A 20,839-nucleotide genomic window follows, 5' to 3' on the forward strand; every position below is an offset into this window, starting at 1 on the left:
AACCATATTACCCAAGGCCTCGTCCAACCTAGCCTTGAACACTGCCAGGGATGAAGCATTCACAACCTCCCTGGACAACCCATTCCAGTGCCTCACTACCCTAACAGGAAAGAATTTCCTCCTTATATCCAATCTAAACTTCCCCTGTTTCAGTTTTAACCCATTACCCCTTGTCCTGTCACTACAGTCCCTAATGAAGAATCACTAGGATTTAAGTGCAGGCATCCACTAATGCAAGATGCTGCTTGTTGTGACCTTTCTTCTGTATCCCCGTGCTGAACACTAACCTTGTGCCTGCTCTTCTTGTCCAGCCTCCGCCATCGGGGCGGCAGTCCCCGACCAAGAACACAGTGAATGGAAGTCCTTCTAAATGCCCACGGTTTGTGAAAATCAAGAACTGGGAGACAGGCTCCGTGCTCCACGACACCCTGCACCTCAAGACGGCCATGGTGAGTATTGTAGGTAGACCTGGCCGAAAGTTGCCTGAGCACAATGGAGTGGATCGCAGGGCTTCCAAGGTGGCTTTAGCTGGAAGTGCAGGACTGGATGAATTATGATCAGCCATCTTGTCTCTGGAGGTTGAGATTCAAAGCTCTGGTGAGAGGAAAATCCCCCTGTGATACATAAAGAAAAGCATTTGACTTTATACCAAGCTGGGCAAGAATCTAGTGAGACCCACTTGTCCATATAGGATGGGACAAGAGACGACTCCACATGCTTGAGCAACATTACCAATTACAACATTGCCAATAGGTGTGAAAACAAATAAGCTGGAAATGTCCCTGTTTGTCAAAGATGCCTCTGACCTCTGCATAGCTAACCACTGACTTCCCCCAGCCCAGTTCATATCACCAAAGGTGCTTTAGTAACCCAAGACACTCTTGTCTCCTTCTGTCCCATCAGACCACTGCATGCACTGAGCAGATCTGCATGGGCTCAGTAATGACTCCTAGCCAGCACATCCGCAAGTCAGAAGATACCAAGACAAAAGAGGAGGTGCTCCTCTTGGCTAAGGACTTCATTGACCAGTACTACTCCTCTATAAAGAGGTAAGCATTGGCTGGAGAATGTCACAGTCCGAGGCTGCTGCTGATGCTGAGATGTCACCCATCATCTGATCTTTCACACTTGAGTCAAAGCAGGGTGAGACTGTGCTACTGCTGAAACAGTGGAGCTTCACTTGTACTGTTTCTGTGTGCCTCTGTGCAAATTGCTGACCTCTCCCTTTTGCACTTGGTCATCCATTATCTGACAGCATATCTTAGTATCTTCATCCGTATATGCTTAAGAAAGATACATATGCTTAAGAAAGAAACAACTTCTAGCAGTCTTCCAGTGCCTAAAGGGGCTGCAGGAAACCTGGAGAGGGGCTTGGGACAAGGGCCTGTAGGGACAGGCCAAGGGGAATGGCTTGAACCTGCCCGAGGGGAGACTGAGCTGAGCTCTTAGGCAGAAGCTCTTCCCTGTGAGGGTGCTGAGGCGCTGGCACAGGGTGCCCAGAGAAGCTGTGGCTGCCCCATCCCTGGCAGTGCTCAAGGCCAGGTTGGACACAGGGGCTTGGAGCAAGCTGCTCCAGTGGAAGGGGTCCCTGCCCGTGGCAGGGGTTGCAGCTGGAGGAGTTTTAAGGTCCCTTCCAACCCAAACCAGGCTGTAACTCTGTGAACTCGTACCCAGGTGGAGAGCAGCAGGATTCCCTGCCTTCCATCTCAGAGGGCAGCTGCCATCTCCTCTGTTCCCCACCCATGCAGATCTGGCTCCAAGGCCCACATGGAAAGGCTGGAGGAAGTGACCAAGGAGATTGAAGCCACTGATACCTACCAGCTGCGGGACACAGAGCTCATCTATGGAGCCAAGCATGCCTGGAGGAACGCAGCCCGCTGTGTGGGCAGGATTCAGTGGTCCAAGCTGCAGGTGAGCACCAGCCCCAGGTTGGCTGCCAAAGGATGCCCTGGAGTTTTGGACAGGCAAATCTTGCTCTGCAAACACCTGGGGAAGCACAGCACAGGTACAGTTGTGGGTGTTCAGCACACAGCAGCCCTGCTCTCCTCAACAGCTTTGGGGGTGCAGAGGCTGGGAAGAGAGCAGGAGCTGGGAAAGCATCTGTGGGGTAGGTGGAGCTGAGGTGTCTGTGTCTGAAAAGGGGCCAACTAGGAGCTGGTTGTCTAGAGAACGTTTTCCAACATCAGATACTGCTTCACTATCTTACATGCTGCTTCCAAAACTATTGCTGGAGAGAGGCAGCAGGGCACATTCATCCCTGGTACAGAGATGCTATGGCAGAAGCAGATTTGGCTCAGTGCCCTTTGACCAGCTGGAAGCGTAGAGTAGGCTCTGAAGTAGTATCTCCAGTGGAATCCCGTGGTACAGAGATGACGTCTCCCTCTGTAACCTGGAACACAGCTCAAGTGCTGCTGAGCAATTCTTGTTGGAGAGGAGGAGGCTGAGCCTTTGCTCCCAGCTTCAGCTCTTCTCTTCCACTGTTTCTTTTGGCATATCTGGATACGGGGGGGACGACCTATATCTGCAAGAAATTGTCTTCAAGCCTCCTGTTAACCCTCTTTCCTGGTTTCTCCATCCTTTTGTAGATGCCCAATACCTGGAAACATTCAAGGCCAGGTTGGAGGGGGCTTGGAGCAACCTGGTCTAGTGGAAGGTGTCCCTGCCTATCGCAGGAGTGTTGGACTAGAAGGCCTCTAAAGGTCCCTCCAACACAAAGAATCTATGATTCTATGATTCTAATCTATGGTTCTCCATCCTCTCAGTGCCCCTCAGACCTGACCCCTACCCTGTTTCAGCTTTGAATCTTGATCTTCAAGAGACAAACAGCAGAAACGCAACTGTTTGTGGGTAAGCGACAGGTTGGGAGCACTAGACTGAGGAGGGTTTTGCCTCAGGAGCGGATGACTCACTTCTCAAGTAGAAGGGGCAGCTGCATTAGACATTCCAGTGTTGTACAGGCAGAGGACACATAGACACCTAACGAGTCATGATGGTATCTAGAGCTTTCCCTGTACTGTGTTTCTTCTGCTTGGCTCTGTCCTAAGGAGTCAGAGCATCCTGTAGCATCACCACAATTGCTTCCACTGTTTCAGGTGTTTGATGCCCGGGACTGCACCACAGCCCATGGCATGTTCAATTACATCTGCAACCACATCAAATACGCTACCAACAAAGGGAATCTCAGGTGAGTACCAGGGAGTCTCCAGGGTTTATAGCTGGATGTGTATCAACCCAGCTGACGGTGTCTCCTTCAGCAGTCATTATACAGCAGGATGGTTGTCTCCAGCTCCTTTCCTGTGGATCTTTAGAGGGACCCAATATCAAGGGAAGGTGTCCTGCTGGCCCAAGGGTATTCCTGCTTGCTCACAGTGGGATCTCAAGACACAGATGTCCCTTTCCATTAATTCTCCTTCCCCATATTCTGCATCAAATGCAGAGCATGGATTGCTCTTCAGTTCTGTCTGAAGCCCCATCTTAGCAGCCAGCTTCTGCCTGGAGCTGAGCTGCTGGGAACACCCCAAATTCCAGAGCTGGAGCACACTTGGCCATGGCATCTTCTAGTGCAAGGAATGCAATAGATGTCTGGGGCTTACCCAGGGCACGAGCAGAGGTGATGCAGAGGGTGGTGCAGGCAGGGACAGCACCTTTCCCCATGACACTTCCTCTGACAACCCCTGCCTTTTCCTTCCAGATCTGCTATTACCATCTTCCCGCAGCGGACGGATGGCAAGCACGACTTCCGCATCTGGAATGCCCAGCTCATCCGCTACGCTGGCTACAAGCAGCCCGATGGCACTATCCTGGGAGACCCTGCAAACGTGGAGCTCACGGAGGTACCATCACCATACCTGACAGAGGCTGCATCCATCCTTCCTGGGCATCACGGGCTGGTGGGGGCATGCATCCTGGCCATCCCAGCAGTGCTTCCATCCTGGCCATCCCAGCAGTGCTTGCATCCTGGCCATCCCAGCACTGCTTACATCCTGACCATCCCAGCAGTGCATGCATCCTGACCATCCCAGCAGTGCATGCATCCTGACCATCCCAGCAGTGCATGCATCCTGACCATCCCAGCAGTGCATGCATCCTGGCCATCCCAGCAGTGCATGCATCCTGACCATCCCAGCAGTGCTTGCATCCTGACCATCCCAGCAGTGCATGCATCCTGACCATCCCAGCAGTGCTTGCATCCTGGCCATCCCAGCAGTGCTTACATCCTGACCATCCCAGCAGTGCATGCATCCTGACCATCCCAGCAGTGCTTGCATCCTGGCCATCCCAGCAGTGCATGCATCCTGACCATCCCAGCAGTGCATGCATCCTGACCATCCCAGCAGTGCATGCATCCTGACCATCCCAGCAGTGCTTGCATCCTGACCATCCCAGCAGTGCTTGCATCCTGGCCATCCCAGCAGTGCTTGCATCCTGGCCATCCCAGCAGTGCTTGCATCCTGACCATCCCAGCAGTGCATGCATCCTGGCCATCCCAGCAGTGCATGCATCCTGACCATCCCAGCAGTGCTTGCATCCTGGCCATCCCAGCAGTGCTTGCATCCTGGCCATCCCAGCAGTGCTTGCATCCTGGCCATCCCAGCAGTGCATGCATCCTGACCATCCCAGCAGTGCATGCATCCTGACCATCCCAGCAGTGATCTGGCATCCCAAGTGCTTGACCCATCCAGCAGTGCTCATGGCCACCAGCAGTGCTGCATCCGATCCCAGCAGTGCATGCATCCTGACCATCCCAGCAGTGCTTGCATCCTGGCCATCCCAGCAGTGCTTGCATCCTGGCCATCCCAGAAGTGAGGAGAGTGCTGGGACAAGCAGTGTTTGTCACATCCACTGCAGTCAAGCTGCGTTTGTTTCACCCTTAGTTAGTTCCCCAGGAGTAAAAACAGTTTCTGCAGCACTGAAAGACCTCCCTCTCCTCCTCTCACTAAGAAGGGGTCTCTTCATGGTGCTGAGGGAGCTGTTGCAGGAGGACGTGTGCCCACCACTGACCTGGGCCAGTGGGAATCGGAGCTCAGATTTGCCTTGTGCTGCTGCCTTCACAGCACCAGTGTTCTGCTCAGCCATTCCCAAACCCCTCTGCTCTTCTCACCCCTTTTCTCCTTCACCACTACAGGCACAAGCAGCACTTTCAGAGCATGATCCTACCTGGGATCTAGTTCTAAGCTCATTTTCACTCCAGTTCCCCCTTATTCGGCCAGGGTTGGCTGTGACAGGCAACCCCATGTCGTAGCTCCCTTGGATGGAGGTTATTATTCCACCACAAGGGCTGAGCAGAGGTGCTGTTAGAAGACCCTATTCAGTTCCATGCAACTCCCTGCCCATAATGCTTGAACCCCATCTTTGTTTCTCCCATAGATCTGCATTCAGCAGGGATGGAAGGCACCACATGGGCGCTTCGACATCCTGCCTCTGCTCCTCCAAGCCAATGGCAATGACCCAGAGCTCTTTGAAATCCCCCCAGAGCTCGTGCTGGAAGTGCCCATCCGACATCCCAAGTAAGTCAGAGTAAGCCCCAAAGCTGGGGATCAGCAGGACTGAGCCCATCTGGTTTCACCCTAAGCCATCTGAGCTTGGCCTTCCCTTGCCATGACTTGGGTGCTTGACCCAAGACCCTCTTCCAGGTCTTCCCTCCACTCTGATGTAAGCCTGACAGAGCCTGGAGGTGGAAAGAGAGTTGTGCCCTTGTCTCAGGGATGGTTTCCCTTTTCTTGATGTTTCCCAGGACTTACACCACTCTGTAACACTCCTGATCATAGAATCAACTAGGGTGGAAAAGCCCTTTAAGCTCGTCAAGTCCAACCTTTATCCCTGCACTGCCAAGGCCACCACTCACCCATGGCACTAAAGGTCCCATCTACACTGTTTTTGAACACTTCCAGGGATGGTGATTCCACCACTGCCCTGGGCAGCCTGTTCCTATGCCTGATCTATCCATTTCTTCCTATAAACAGCCCCTAAGGGAGATACTGCCTTCAGGAAGCATTCTGCTCACCTGGTGGCTGGTACCAAAGTAACCTCCTTGGTTCCCTGCCTGTTGTATCCCACCAGGTTTGAATGGTTTAAGGACCTGGGCCTCAAGTGGTATGGTTTACCAGCAGTTTCCAACATGCTCCTTGAGATTGGTGGCTTGGAGTTTTCCGCCTGCCCCTTCAGTGGCTGGTACATGGGCACAGAGATTGGGGTCCGGGACTACTGTGACAACTCTCGCTATAACATACTAGAGGTAACTCCCCTTCCTTGAGTTGATCAGGGGCTCCTGGGGTGTGTGAAGCTACTGGGGAGCAGGCAGGACACTGCGAGAGCATTGCCTTGAGTAGGAGAGCAACAGGACATCCAAGTCTCCCTTAGATAGGGCACTGATGTTCTGGATGTATGGAGGGTGTGATGGATTTTGTGACTTATGGGGCCAGCTAATATCTAACTCAAGCAAGTGTGGTGTCTATTGAGCTCCCCTTATGACCTTATGGATTAGCAGGCACCTAGTCAAGTGGGGCTCAGAGGGTGCTGAGACACTTGGTGACTCCTCAGGGATGCTCTAGCATGGCTTGGTGACAATGCCAAGGGGAGGTGCTGGTGCAAGGGATCTGCACCCATGAAGGGTGTCTCCTTTGCCTTTCCAAGGGGCACACTGTGTTAGCTGGAAGGGCTGCATCCCTCCCAGTCACTTGGAAACCAGAGGGGTGTCAGCGAGTGCGTGTGTGCATGTGTCCATCTGTGATAGTGCCTGGGGGAAGGACTCCAGGTAGAAGAAACAGGCTGAGAATGAGTGGAGCTTGTGAGCAGCATGGAGACATGGGAGCGTGCAGGAGTCTGCTCCTCCCAGCTCACGGATCACCTCCATCTCCTGCTCCATCTCACAGACCCACCTATTTCCTCTCCTCCCACAAAGAGCAACTGCTCTTGATGACAGCATTGAGTTACCTTCCTGTGCTTAGGGGAGGAAGGGAGGCCAGGCTGGCCACACTCCTGCCATGGAGAGGAAAAGGCAGGATCACGTCTTCTCAGAGGAAGGCAAAACGTCAGCCCTTTGTTGCAAGTGTGCTGGTCTTGGTTCTTGGCCATTACAAATGTTCACCTTCTACCGTGTTTTATTACAGCAAGTGGCCAAGAAAATGAACCTGGATATGAGGAAAACCTCCTCGCTGTGGAAGGACCAGGCCTTGGTGGAGATCAACATTGCTGTGCTGTACAGCTTCCAGGTAACTGAGTAGCAGGACGTGGGTTTGTTTGGGTCAGGCTTGAGGAACACAGGGACTGGATGGGCCAAGTACGGAGCCATCCCTCCAAGGACAATGACAGCTGATGCTCTCAGCTGAAATTGGGCTGTGCCCTCCTAGTTTTGGGTTGTTCCAGGAGCCTGCAGTGAAATGTAATGATCTCTGTGGCCTGGATGTTGCAAGGACAGCATTAGCAGCATCTGAGCTCTGCTGGTCCAGAGGGAGTGCCCCGAGGGGGCAAGATCCAGCCCTTCTCTCCTGTTCATGAAGCAAGAGTTGGCCCAGGCTCTCCCCCAGCCTTTATTTAAAGGTTGAATAGCAAAGCTAGTCCTTGGCAACCCAACTTCAGAGGGTGGGAGCTAGATCAGAGCTGCTCCTTGAGCTGTGCAAGACATGAAAGAGCTCCCCAAGGGGCTGAGCAGAGGATGCTCTGTCCCCTTCAATGCCATCTTAGTCTTTTGATCCATGACAAGTAACAGGAGGAGCAAGCATCCCATAGCGCATCTACTAGGACTAGGGCAGCTTTACAGCCTGCTTGGGAAGACCAGGGTCATCTCCAAAGGTACAGTCCTGTAAGACCATGGGAGTGAGGACTATTTGACTTGGACAGCTCCACATGTAAAATCTTGGCTTTAAATCCCAGCTGTTGCCTTCTGGGGTGAATTAACCCAGAGCTGGTGGCTCTGCTCTCTTCCCTCTCCAACAGAGCGACAAGGTGACCATTGTGGATCACCACTCAGCCACCGAGTCCTTTATCAAGCACATGGAGAATGAGTACCGATGCCGTGGGGGCTGTCCTGCCGACTGGGTGTGGATTGTCCCTCCCATGTCGGGCAGCATCACCCCAGTTTTCCATCAGGAAATGCTCAACTACCGTCTCACACCCTCCTTTGAGTACCAGGTACTGTCTGCACCCTGCCTTCCACCACTGCTGCGTGTCCAAAGGTATAGCCAGAAGCAGGGTGGGAGATGGAGCTCAGAAGATGCAGAAGGGGGACACCATCTAATCCCTTCAAGAAGCTGTCCCTTCAGGCACTGAAGTCCATGAACAAGTGTGATTGATGTAGTACACCCCTAATGTAGTGTAATAACCCCCCGGATGTTACACCTTTTCCCAAGGCAATGTTTTTTTTGCCCCTCCATGGGAATATGGGACACCTCAGGTGCCAACCTTCACCCTTGGATCAAGCAGAGCTCCTCCCTTTGCGTTTTGCACTTGGATGGATGGGTGAGGAAATGACCCGGTGGTCACTGTATCCTCCTCTCTGCAGCATCCGTGTTGTAGTGAATGGCTCTTGCCAGCTCAGGGATCCAGCAGTTTGGTGGGGAGGGCTCCTGCCAAGCAGCAGGATGAAATGCTGGAGTATTTAACACTTCAGAGCATGGGGAAAAGGCCCCTGAGCAAACACACCCCCATGAGCCAACATCCCTGCTCCAGCGGCTTTCACACAATGTGACCTCGAGTCGAGAGCCCTTAAGGAACAATCGCAAACCAGGAGCAGTCTGTTCATTTCTGTAAGCATCCACCAGGAGCCCTGATGGTTCCTGGCCCTGATTACAGGCTCTGAGGGCACTGAATAAGCTTCTGTGAGCTTGTTCCTTGCTTCAGCTGCCTCCTCTTCCCACAGGGCCTCTTAGGATAAGAAATCCAACCTGTGGGCTGGGGAGGGAGCTGTTTCCATCCCATCTCCCTTTCTGGTGTTGCCTGTCTTCTTTTTGCCTGTTACTGCTTATTTCAGAGGGAAGAATTTGCCCAGGTACTGTTACAAGCCAGCAAGGTTTTATTATAGTGCAGTTTTTGTGTTCATACTCCATTGTCCAACTGCCACGAGAAACCCTGGAGCCATGATCCTTGATGCTCCAAGGACCAGGGGCCTATACATGAGATGGAAAGCTGTGTATAAGGCAGCTAGTGCTGTGGCTACAGCATTTCCTAATGCTTTGATCACTGCCCATCAGCTGCTGCTGCTCTTCTCTCTCCTAGCCGGACCCTTGGAATACCCATGTCTGGAAAGGTGTCAATGGGACACCCACCAAGAAGAGGGCCATTGGCTTTAAGAAGTTAGCAAAGTAAGTACCAGTGGGTCTGGAAACCCCTGGAGTGTTTGGGGCTGATCCTGCTTTTGGGCAGCAGTGGTTGTTGTGCTGTTTGGTAGCGCTACCCTTCAGATGTGTGCGAACTCATGGCTTGTGAGCCTGGATCTCAAGCTGCCCATAGGGACATCTGGAGAAACAAGCAGTCCTTTGAACATCCCATGAGACCACCAAAAGGTGTGTGGGCAGGTGAATACCAGATGCTGCATATGGTCTTTTCTCCCAGGCTGGTTCATTCTCTAGTAACATGGTCTTCAATGGTCAGGAATGGCTTTCTCACTTTCGGGGGGTATATTGCCTGTTTGCCCTTTCACAGCCTCCTGGGGCAGAGAAATCAGCCACTGATGATCACCCACAGCACTGTTCGTGCTGGTACAAGCAAGATGAAACCTGTGTCCTTATCTCTCTTTTTCTTGCTGACTTTTTAGCTGCTTGAGGAGCACTGGTCTCCAGTGTGTGTCTAAACCTCCAAACACCCCATCTGCAAGGAGCTGGGGGGAGATAGGAATGAGGAATCTATCTACAGGTAGCAGATGGATCGGGGCTGAGCTGAGATTCGCACTTCATGGCCAGCTGACCCCTAGTAAAGGACCACGCGCATCCCTCTCCCCTGCCAAAGCATCCAGTCAGGAGGGATGTAGGAATGAAGTGTCATTTGGCTGATCCTGGCCCAAAAGCCTCCCCTGTGGGCCATTGGCACAGAGGCTGTTGTAGGAGCTGTTGGCTCCATGGCAGCAGAGCCCTGTGCCAAGGCTGGGAAGGGCTGGGTTTGCCCTGGTATCCATGGCCAGGCTGGCAGGAGGCCTGGTGCTGTTCACAGCATCTCCCCACGCTTCAGTTTCCCCAAGTCCCTGCCATCAGTTTGTTCCCACTCTTCAGCTGTCCCCTTCTGTAAGCTATTTTCTGTGGAGCATCCATAAACACGATCAGCAGCTGATGAATGTGCTCCTTAAGCTGACAGTGGGTCTGGGCTGCAGCCTGGGGCTGGTGAAGAGCGCAGGAAGATGGATTGAGCCATTGAATTAGGAGAAACAATGCTTTTTGTGTGTGTGATTGATAAATGGTTTTATAAAAATGTGAGCAGAGCAGGTAATTTAAACCCAAATCTCCACTGTTCCTGATGCAGGGAAAGGAATTATTCCTGTAATTCACCATTAATCCTCACTGGATCTGAGCTAATCAGGTGATGGACCAAGCCCAGCGGGCCTTGGCACTGGTCACAGCGTGATTTTGGTGCTTGTTCAGACAGGCTGTGCTGATTCCAGCTAAATCAGAGCATTCAAACCTGCCCCTTCCCTCCCCTGGGGCCAGTGTAAGTTCTAGGGAAAGAAGACACTACCCTCATGGGAAAGCAAAAGGACAACTTTAACATGCAGAACTACACACAGGAGTGTTTGTATAGCAGCAAATTACGTGATTATGAGCAGCCCTGATACAACAAACTTGGCTCACTGATGCTACCCCAGCCGGCAGCACCAGCAGAGACAAGGAGCCAGCGTTTCTAGTGCTGCATCACCTTGGCCAGGATTAGAAGGGCCAGCGACCTCTCAGAGCCCCTCTGCCCTGCTGTCAGAGCAGAGCCGGTGGGGAAAGCTGGAGCAAATGCATCCAGTCACCACTGCGGGCACAGGAGGCAGAAGCCAGACACAGCCCTCGAGTGAATGTGAAGCGCTGAGCCTCGGGAGGTTCATAGCATCCAAGGGGCTGCAGACAGCTCCCTCTGACCCCCTCAATGTCTCAGGGTTCTGTGTGTGATGTGTGGAGCACAGGAGCAACTGCTTGGCTAGGCCAGCTCCTGCAGAACAGCAGCCAGGTAGGATGTAAAGGCATGGAGAGAAGGAGAAGATACCTTAAGTCCTGCAGCTTGATCTGTGGTTGGTCTCCAGCTTTTCCTTTGAGGTTATGCTATCACTGCTTTCAGTAGCTGCTGCCTTTGTCTGCTCTGTCTCTGCAGAAAGATCATCCCCACACCTGGTTTAGCATTTTCCTCCTTACACCCATTCAGGTATTTCACGTGTTCAAGCTCCCCCATCCAGTCTTCCCCTCTGAGAAGTCAAGATGAACGTGCCCTTCCATTGCTTCCCTGTTTGGCACAAGCAATAACAACAAAGTGATGCTACAGCTTTTTAAAGCAGGCTGTTCATTTAATAACAAATAAATGGTATGAATACTCCGGGCTAGAGGCACTGACAGGGAAGCAAGCTCTCTTATCATAGAATCACACAATCCCAGCCTGGTTTGTGTTGGAAGGGACCTTAAAGCTCCTCCAGCTCCAACCCCTGCCACGGGCAGGGACCCCTTCCACTGGAGCAGCTTGCTCCAAGCCCCTGTGTCCAACCTGGCCTTGAGCACTGCCAGGGATGGGGCAGCCACAGCTTCTCTGGGCACCCTGTGCCAGCGCCTCAGCACCCTCACAGGGAAGAGCTTCTGCCTAAGAGCTCAGCTCAGTCTCCCCTCGGGCAGGTTCAAGCCATTCCCCTTGGCCTGTCCCTACAGGCCCTTGTCCCAAGCCCCTCTCCAGCTTTCCTGCAGCCCCTTTAGGCACTGGAGCTGCTCTAAGGTCTCCCCTTCAGGAGCCTTCTCTTCTCCAGGCTGCCCCAGCCCAGCTCTCTCAGCCTGGCTCCATAGGATTCTTACCAGGGTTTGTTCTTACTTCCTAGGGCTGTGAAGTTCTCAGCCAAGCTGATGGGACAGGCCATGGCCAAGAGGGTCAAAGCCACCATCCTGTACGCTACCGAGACAGGGAAGTCGCAGGTCTATGCAAAAACTCTGTGTGAGATCTTCAAGCACGCCTTCGATGCCAAGGTATTGTCCCAGCTCCCAGCCCCAGTGAGGGTATGTGTGCAATTGGGTGGCCCCAGGGCATGTGGAGCTTCCCACGGGAGCAACTCCCAGGAGTCTGGATTGGAGCCTGCACAGGGTTTTTTCCAGCCAGTACTGCTGCAGGCATTGTGGCATACACATCTACTGCCTCCCAGGTGGTAGCCCATGCTTTGTCCATATTCCTTGAGGCTCTTGCTCTCATCGTCCCTCTGTGGAGATCTCCGCTAGTGCAACAGCATGGAGTCAGCAAGGATATGCTGTTCCCATCCGCAGGAGGACTGGGATCTATCCCAGGAGACTGGCTGGGGGTAGATCTCCCCACCAAAGGCCTTTTGTTAACATCTCTGTCTCCTCCAGGTGATGTCCATGGATGAGTATGACATTGTGCACCTAGAGCATGAAACCATGGTCCTGGTGGTCACAAGCACCTTTGGCAATGGAGACCCACCTGAGAACGGAGAGGTAGGACAGAGCACAGGGATGGGTGACTACACTACATGAGGGACACAGGCAGGGGACAGGCAGTGGGGAATGGGGAGAAACATCCCCTTTTTACCCAGCCAGAGCTGGAATGGCCCAAAACAGGTCCAGAAGCTGTGTGATACCTGGTGCTGTGTGTGCCTACCTCCAGCCCGCTCTGAAATAGGGTTATCCACTTATTCCCTGCTGTGAGACAAGTAACTAAGCTGCTGCTAAATCCATCCTGTACAACTGATGTCAGTGTCACACAAAAGGTGCCAGCCCCTTGGCTGGGGAGCTACAACCTTGTCCAGTCCCTGTACAACAGCGCTGTGGGCTGCTGGGAACAGCAAGCAGAGATCAGAGCCATGGCCTAGGCTTTGGTCATGCTTTGTTCCCTGCAGGGCCTGGCAAAACTCATGGCCTCTTCTTGTTTCTCCCCTGTAGAAATTTGGCTGCGCCTTAATGGAGATGAAGAATCCCAATGCCAACCTGGAGGAGAGGAAGTAAGAGCACTGCAAACCCCCCCCTTCCCACTCCAAACCCCTGCAAGCAGGCAGCCCCACAGCCAGTACAGCCGCTGCTTGCCTCCTTTCAGAAGGAAGGATGAAATCCTCATGCAGGTTTCAAGTCTGGCCAGGTCCAAGGGATGGGACCAGCCTGGAGACCCAGTGGATGGAGCGGGTGGGAGTCCCAGAGAGGGCAGACATACTGAATCAGGCATCCTATGGACTCCAGCTTGTCATTCCCCTGGCTGGCGTTTAAAGCATTTCTGTTCGGCTGTGAAGAGGCAGCATCTATGAAAAAACATAACCCAAAACACAAAAAAAAACCCAAATAAAAGCAGGAATTTCCCCCAAATCATCAGATCTGAGAGCTGGGGCCATCCAGGAGACACCAAAATAGTAAGACTTGGAGGTAGAAGGGAGTTCTCAGCTGTGTGGATGTAGGTGGGGGTGAGCTCGAGAACCAAATTTAACTTCTTGGCATCATGTGAGAGTATTTCTAGGGAAAATAAGGGCTGTTCTAAATCCTGACTGTGATGTTTGTAACAAGGAGGCTGGAGCTGGTACCTTGGAGACAGGCTTTTACAGATCCTCATCACTAGGAGATGAGCCTTGAGCATCTCAGCGCATGCCTCAGAGGCTGCAGCCAGCAAAGCGTTAAATATGTGGAACATCCTCTTATTTTAGCTGTTAAGTACAATGCATTTCACTTAACTGGGGCACTGCTCTGCTCCAGAGTGTTTCCTGAGTTAACACAGGATGCTCACAGCTGGCAAAGGGCTGCTCCCCACTGAAGGAAGAATTAGCCCTGGCCAGTGATACAGAGCAATTTAACTGCCCTGATTGCTCCACCAGGAGCATCCCCATGGCCTCCTCTGCACTCGCTCCAACAGCTCCACGTCCCTCTTGTGCTGCTGCCCCAGAGCTGGATCAGGGCTGCAGGGGGGGTCTCCCCAGAGCACAGCAGAGGGGCAGGATCCCCTCCCTGAGCTGCTGCTCATGCTCTGGGGGTGCAGCCCAGCACATGGGGGGTTCTGGGCTGAAGCACTCACTGAAGCCAGGTCATGGGGAGCTTCTCATTGACTAACACCCCAAGTCCTTCTCCTCAGGACTGCTCCATCCAGTCCCCCCCAGCCTGTGTCTGTGCTAGGGAGGGTCCTGATGTACACCATTAAGCATGAAAGAAAGCTTTCACCATGAGACAAGGTGGCCTGGAGGAGACTGTCTGGGGCAGAGGGGCAGCATCAGCTTGGCTCTTTGTGTCTTACCTCAAGGGTTTTCCAAGAGTTTTCAGAGGCATTCATAAGTCATTCCTATTTATGGACCTGCTGCTCAGTTGCAGCCCATCCTTTAACAGCCATAGAATCATGGAATGGTTCAGGTTGGAAAGGAACTTGAGATCATGCAATTCCAACCCTGTGCCACTGGAGCAGCTTGCTCCAAGCCCCTGTGTCCCACCTGGCCTTGAGCACTGCCAGGGATGGGGCAGCCACAGCTTCTCTGGGCACCCTGTGCCAGCGCCTGAGCACCCTCACAGGGAAGAACTTCTGCCTTATCTCCAACCTGAACTCCCTGTTTCAGTCTAAACCCATCACCCTTGCCCTATCCCTATAGTCCCAGATCAAGAGCCCTGCACTACAAGGACCTATTAATTTCAACCAAACTGCTGGTGCCCTGACCATGGACCCAGCACTGACTGGGGAATTTGGGCTTCATGCTCCTCATGGGCTGCTCTGCCCCACACAACCCAGGGTGAGGACGTGGCCCAGGGCCAGCAGAGGAAGGAGATGGGTCCTTGTAGATGAGTGAAGCAGAGAAGCGTGAGGAGCTGGGGCAGACAGGAGGAGGCTGCGGAGCAGAGGTGGATCACAGGGCTCTGAACCCTGGCATTCCTGTGCTCGGGGGTTGTCTCCTCTGCGTGGCGGCGGGTGCAGGAGGTCTGCTGTGACTCATGCACACACACCGCTGCCTCGCTGCTCGCCAGTATATTTAGAAACTCTTGTGGAGAGCAATTTCTGAAGATGGTTCAATTCAGAAACACTTCTGCTGCTGTCAGGGCTTCTGCTCCGCTCCCTTCCCCCTCCTCATCCCTCTGCTCTCGCTCTTTTTATCTTATTCTATGGGTTTTACTTCCTATGGATGAAAAACCCTTCAGAATATCAGCTCAGGCACACATCGACCTTGGGTGCAGGCAGGGAAGGGCAGGTAAAGCCAGAGGTCCTGGCAGCTCTGCATTGCTGGGGACAATGTGGTGGCCAACACCTGGGTCAACCTACCTGCGGGTCCATGGAGTGGACCAGGACCAGATGGAGGGATGCAGTGTATGGGCTGCTATGGCCTAACCCCAGGAGTCACAGAATCATTAGGGTTGGAAGGGACCTCTGGAGATCACCTAGACCAACCCCTCTGTTCTAGGGCGACCCAGAGCAGGTTACACAGGAGCATGTCCATGGTGGGTTTGGGATGTCTCCAAAGACAGAGACTCCACAACCCTCTTGGGCTGCCTGTTCCTGAACAACTCAATGTAAAGTTGTTCTTCCTCATGGTGAGGTGAAACTTCTTATGGTTTAGTTTATGGCTGCTGCTCCTTGTCCTGTTGCTGGGCACCACTGAAAGGAGTGGAGTGAGCACATTGCTCTGCTCTAGCCACTGATCACGGGGCCTGCTCTGGCATATCGACCCCTGAGCTCTGGTTTGGTCTCCTCCACAATCTGAGCACACAGCCCAGTGGGAACCACACGCACACGTGTCATTGTTGGTAATGCCCAATGCTGCTGCTGTTCACAGGAGCTACAAGGTCCGTTTCAACAGCGTCTCCTCTTACTCGGATGCACGGAAATCCTCGAGCGATGGCCCTGACTCCAGGGACAACTTTGAAAGCACAGGGCCCCTGGCTAACGTCAGGTAAACAGGATGGGGGGCAGGCAGCAGAGGGGACAGACAGGGAGCTGCATGGTTGCTGCACAGAGCCCCCTTCTCCTCTTACCTAAAGCATGATGTACCTCTGCAATGTGCAGGTCCCTCCGCACACTCTTGTGCTGGTGCTGGCCATGGTGGGGCCAAAGGGGGACAATGGTGGGGCAGAAGAGGGACATGGTGGTGTCATTCCCTGCTCCGTGGCTGCAGCCGTGTCACCTCTCCATAGGTTCTCCGTGTTTGGGCTGGGGTCTCGAGCTTACCCCCATTTCTGCGCCTTTGCCCGGGCGGTGGACACGCTCCTGGAGGAGCTGGGTGGGGAGAGGATCCTCCGCATGGGAGAAGGGGATGAGCTCTGCGGCCAAGAGGAGTCCTTCAGGACCTGGGCCAAGAAGGTCTTCAAGGTAACGCGCTTCCCTTGTGCTCCAGGGAGGAGCAGGAGGGGAGATGGATACAGGGATAGAGCAACGATGCTTGTTGGAGGTGGATCAAAACCCAGCCTCTCCTTCCCTACGCTGGGACACTCAACCATCACCTTGGCTCACAATAAAGAGGTTTTCTGTAGTTTGGTGGAGCTGATGCTCTGGTTTGTGCTCACCAAAGGGTGAACACTGTGTTGAATTCCTGTGTCATCCCAGATCCCTGGGGAAGGGAGGGCACCACAAGACATGCCCATAGCCACTGGGGCAGCTGTACTCTGCTGGGGGCTCCTTCCCCATGTGTTGGCTGAGGTGGGTTGGGAGCAGGGGTTTGGGGGGCTCCCTGGGGGCAGCGGGGAGATGCCTGAGAGCCCGGTGTGTGCTGCAGGCAGCGTGCGACGTGTTCTGCGTGGGGGACGACGTCAACATCGAGAAAGCAAACAACTCCCTCATCAGCAACGACCGGAGCTGGAAGAGGAGCAAGTTTCGCCTCACCTACGTGGCCGAGGCCCCGGAGCTCACACAAGGTATGAAGATGGGGTCACCACCGAGAGCTCTGGGCATGGGGCAGGGGAAGGAGAAGACCTCATAGCAGCCTTCCAGTATCTGAAGGGGGCCTATAGGGATGCTGGGGAGGGACTCTTCATTAGGGACTGTAGTGATAAGACAAGGGGTAACAGGTTAAAACTTAATCAGGGGAAGTTTAGATCGGATATAAGGAGGAAGTTCTTTACTGTAAGGGTGGTGAGGCACTGGAATGGGTTGCCCAGGGAAACTGTGAATGCTCCACCCCTGGTGGTGTTCAAGGCCAGGTTGGACAGAGCCGTGGGTGCCCTGGTTTAGAGCGAGGTGTTCCTGCCCATGGCAGGGGGGTTGGAACTGGATGATCTCAAGGTCCTTTCCAACCCTAACTATTCTATGATTCTATAAAGTAGGGGCAAAGGGATCAAACCTCTTTATTTTGTGTTAAATTGCCAACATTTTGGTGTTGCTTTTCCCCTCCTCCACAAGCCCAGGAAGCAGTTTGTGATGTCTCAGGCCCCTCTGCCTGGCCCCTGTGTGTGTCTGTAACAGCGATGTTGATCTATGATCTGCTCTCCCTCCTCCTGACCCCATTTTTTGAAGCAGAGAGCTGGCAACCTGGGTGCATTCCAAGCTCTCTTTGCGTCCAAATGCCGCTCAGCCGAGCGCTGCGATGCGATGGCATGTCCAGCCCAGCAGCACCTGGCCCCTCAGCATGGCTCCTGCAGCTGAGGATCTGCCGCACTGCCTTTGCTCTTCCCAAATCCAGGCTCTTTGCTCCCAGCCAGGTGGTGCTGGCAGCGAGAGGTGCGTGTCTGCACATGAGGGCTCGGCCCCAAGCCTCGTGAGAGCTGTTTCAGGGTCCTCCTCGGTCATTAACAAAAGGGACGTGTGTTTGGTTCTCCCTTGGGGTCTCTGATCTCCTGGGATCACTGGAACTTTGAAGGAGATGGGGGAAGGAGGATGGTCAAGGCCATGGTCTGCTCACTGGGGCTGGCATCAACCATCTCCAGACTGAAGGGCTGAACCCGCAGCAGCAGCCAACAGCTTTGCAATAGCCAGAAGCCTCCTGCCTTGGCCATGCTCTGCTGCGTTGCTTCACTGACTCTTCTCCCCTGCAGGACTGTACAGCATCCACAAAAAGCGTGTCTATGCAGCAAGGCTTATCACACGCCAGAACCTGCAGAGCCCCAAGTCCAGGTAGGAGATGGAGCTGCCCTGGGAGCTGAAGGCACTCATGGTGCACCCAAACACCCATGAACACATCCCTTCATCCCTGAATGTCCCAATGGGTACCACCTTTGTGCTGATTCTGACCAAGGCTGGAAGCCATGTGAACCCAGTATGTTCCTTGCCTGATGGAAGGGATGGGATGATGGGTGGCCACGCTTGTGTAGTGCAACCAAATGGTATTTGGCACTGGAACCAGTTGCCCAAAGAAGTGGTGAATGCTCTATCCCTGCCAGTGTTCAAAGCCAGGATGGACAGGGCTTGGAGCAAGCTGCTCTAGTGGAAGGTGTCCCCACCTGTGGCAGGGGGATGGAACTGGATGATGTTAAAGTCCTTTCCAGCCCAAACCAGTCTCTGATTCTATGATAAAATATCTAAAGCTAGAAGTTAAACTGGTTTTAAGCTCCCTGAAGGACTGCCCAAACACATCCCACTTTTCCTCCTTTCCCTGCAGCCGCCTGACGATCTTCGTGCGCCTCCACACCAACGGCCACCAGGAACTCCAGTACCTGCCTGGGGACCACTTGGGAGTGTTTCCAGGGAACCACGAAGACTTGGTCAATGCCCTCATTGACAGGCTTGAAGATGCCCCTCCGGCCAACCAGCTGGTGAAGGTGGAGCTCCTGGAGGAGAGGAGCACAGCTCTAGGTAACCAGGGCAACCTCAGTATAGAGTTGGCTTCTCTGCCCCTTGCCCATCCCCTTGTAGCTCCTCAGGGAGGAAGGTGGCCCCCAGGATATATCATTTCCCATCTCACTGCTGTGTTTGGCTGGTTGAGAGCACCTCCTTCAACCTTCCTCTGCCCAAGCTACTGATCATCTGTACTTGAGATGTAGAGCAAGAGTCTGATGGGTGAGCAGGTCCCTGGGGAAGATATTCCCTTATTCTTCAGGAAAATGAAAAGTGTTTATACTCTCATGGAAAGAGCAATGTCTAGGACTGGAAAGAAGTTAAAGGATTTTGATGGACCATTCCAACATTGTATTTAAGACATAAGTCTGCTACCCTACTGCCATGCACAGTGTAACAGGAGATGAAAAGCAATAGTAACTCTGGAGCATCAGACTCATGTTTATGCTCATTGTACAGCCTCTCACTTGTAGCATGGCAATATCTTATTGACTAGTGGAAGGTGTCCCTGCCCATGGCAGGGGGTTGGAACTGGATGAGCTTTAAGGTCCCTTCCAACCAAAGGCAGGCTGGCATTCTGTGTGATTTGTTCACCTTGGCTCTCAGGCTCAGCTGATCCCATGGTTGTGCTCAATTCCCTCCCGGCAGGTGTCATCAGTAACTGGACAGATGAGGACCGTGTCCCACCATGCACCATCTTCCAAGCTTTTAAGTACTATTTGGACATCACCACCCCTCCCACCCCCCTGTTGCTGCAGCAGTTTGCTTTGCTGGCCACCAGTGACAAGGAGAAGAAACGTCTGCAGGTCCTTAGCAAGGTAAAGCCTCAGGCCCCAAGTTCTTTAAGGCCTTGGGGGCAATCGCAACTACAAGGCATTTTCATCCCACACTGCCACCCATCCCAGCTTTGCCATAAGCCTGGTAGGATATTGGTTGAGGCAGTCGGCTTGGAAGAGGCTGATGCTGCAGCTCTCTCCTCCCTCCTTCCCTCTTTTCCCTGGCTGCAGGGCTTGCAGGAGTATGAGGAATGGAAGTGGTCCAAGAACCCCACCATCGTGGAGGTGCTGGAGGAGTTCCCCTCGGTGCAGATGCCCTCCACATTGCTACTCACACAGCTCCCTCTCCTCCAACCACGTTACTACTCCATCAGCTCCTCCCCGGAGATGTACCCAGGCGAGGTCCACCTCACCGTGGCGGTGGTCTCCTACCGCACAAGAGGTACAGTGCTCACGCAGTGGAGACAGGCTTGGTTTGGGGAGCAGGGGAAAAGCATCAGCACACGGGCAACACCACAAGGTCTTTGGTAGAGATCTTCTTTCGGAGAAGGACGTGGGGGTGTTGGTTGTTTAGTAACTTAACATGAGCCGGCTTCAGTGTGTGCTCACAGCCCAGAAAGCAACCGTATCCTGGGCTGCATCAAAAGGGTCAAAGGAGGTGATCCTGCCCCTCTACTCTGCTCTTGTGAGACCTCACTTGGAGTATTGTGGGCAGTTCTGGTGTCCTCAACATAAAAAGGACATGGAACTGTTGGAACAAGTCCAGAGGAGGCCACGAGGATGATAAGGGACTGGAGCACCTCCTGTATGGAGATAGGCTGAGAAAGCTGGGGGTGTTCAGCCTGGAGAAGGCTGCATGGAGACCTCATAGCAGCTTTCCAGTATCTGAAGGAGGCCTACAAGGATGCTGGGGATGGACTCTCCATTGGGGACTGTAGTGATAGGACAAGGGGTAACAGGTTGCAACTTAAACAGGGGAAGTTTAGATAGGATATAAGGAGGAAGTTCTTTACTGTAAGGGTGGTGAGGCACTGGAATGGGTTGCCCAGGGAGGTTGTGATTGCTCCATCCCTGGCGGTGTTCAAGGCCAGGTTGGACAGAGCCTTGGGTGCCATGGTTTAGTGTGAGGTGTCCCTGCCCATGGCAGGGGGGTTGGAACTGGATGATCTTAAGGTCCTTTCCGACACTAAATATTCTATGATTCTATATGTCATTTGAAAGTCTTTCTACCTGCT

At 53.3% G+C, this 20,839-nt stretch overlaps 1 protein-coding gene across 4 annotated transcripts in view; it reads left to right on the top strand.

Moving 5' to 3' along the window:
• NOS1 (nitric oxide synthase 1) overlaps positions 1-20,839 on the top strand; it is a 75,451-nt gene that overhangs the window by 46,806 nt on the left and 7,806 nt on the right. For all 4 annotated transcript variants that reach the window (XM_061370528.1, XM_061370526.1, XM_061370525.1 and 1 more), the window contains exons 4-23: positions 312-449; positions 904-1,049; positions 1,749-1,911; positions 3,093-3,184; positions 3,692-3,833; positions 5,368-5,507; positions 6,061-6,235; positions 7,110-7,211; positions 7,936-8,130; positions 9,214-9,299; positions 11,984-12,128; positions 12,504-12,608; positions 13,053-13,111; positions 15,899-16,015; positions 16,257-16,431; positions 16,835-16,973; positions 18,090-18,168; positions 18,653-18,846; positions 19,477-19,646; positions 19,836-20,046. In XM_061370528.1, the coding sequence (XP_061226512.1) occupies positions 312-449; positions 904-1,049; positions 1,749-1,911; positions 3,093-3,184; positions 3,692-3,833; positions 5,368-5,507; positions 6,061-6,235; positions 7,110-7,211; positions 7,936-8,130; positions 9,214-9,299; positions 11,984-12,128; positions 12,504-12,608; positions 13,053-13,111; positions 15,899-16,015; positions 16,257-16,431; positions 16,835-16,973; positions 18,090-18,168; positions 18,653-18,846; positions 19,477-19,646; positions 19,836-20,046 (2,773 nt within the window). The remainder of the gene's footprint in view (positions 1-311; positions 450-903; positions 1,050-1,748; positions 1,912-3,092; positions 3,185-3,691; positions 3,834-5,367; positions 5,508-6,060; positions 6,236-7,109; positions 7,212-7,935; positions 8,131-9,213; positions 9,300-11,983; positions 12,129-12,503; positions 12,609-13,052; positions 13,112-15,898; positions 16,016-16,256; positions 16,432-16,834; positions 16,974-18,089; positions 18,169-18,652; positions 18,847-19,476; positions 19,647-19,835; positions 20,047-20,839) is intronic.

This window comes from Neopsephotus bourkii, unplaced genomic scaffold (genome assembly GCF_033783945.1).
Source record: "Neopsephotus bourkii isolate Nb327-2 ecotype Australia unplaced genomic scaffold, CSIRO-AGI_Nbou_v1 NB_1542, whole genome shotgun sequence".
Taxonomy (NCBI): Eukaryota; Metazoa; Chordata; class Aves; order Psittaciformes; family Psittacidae; genus Neopsephotus; species Neopsephotus bourkii.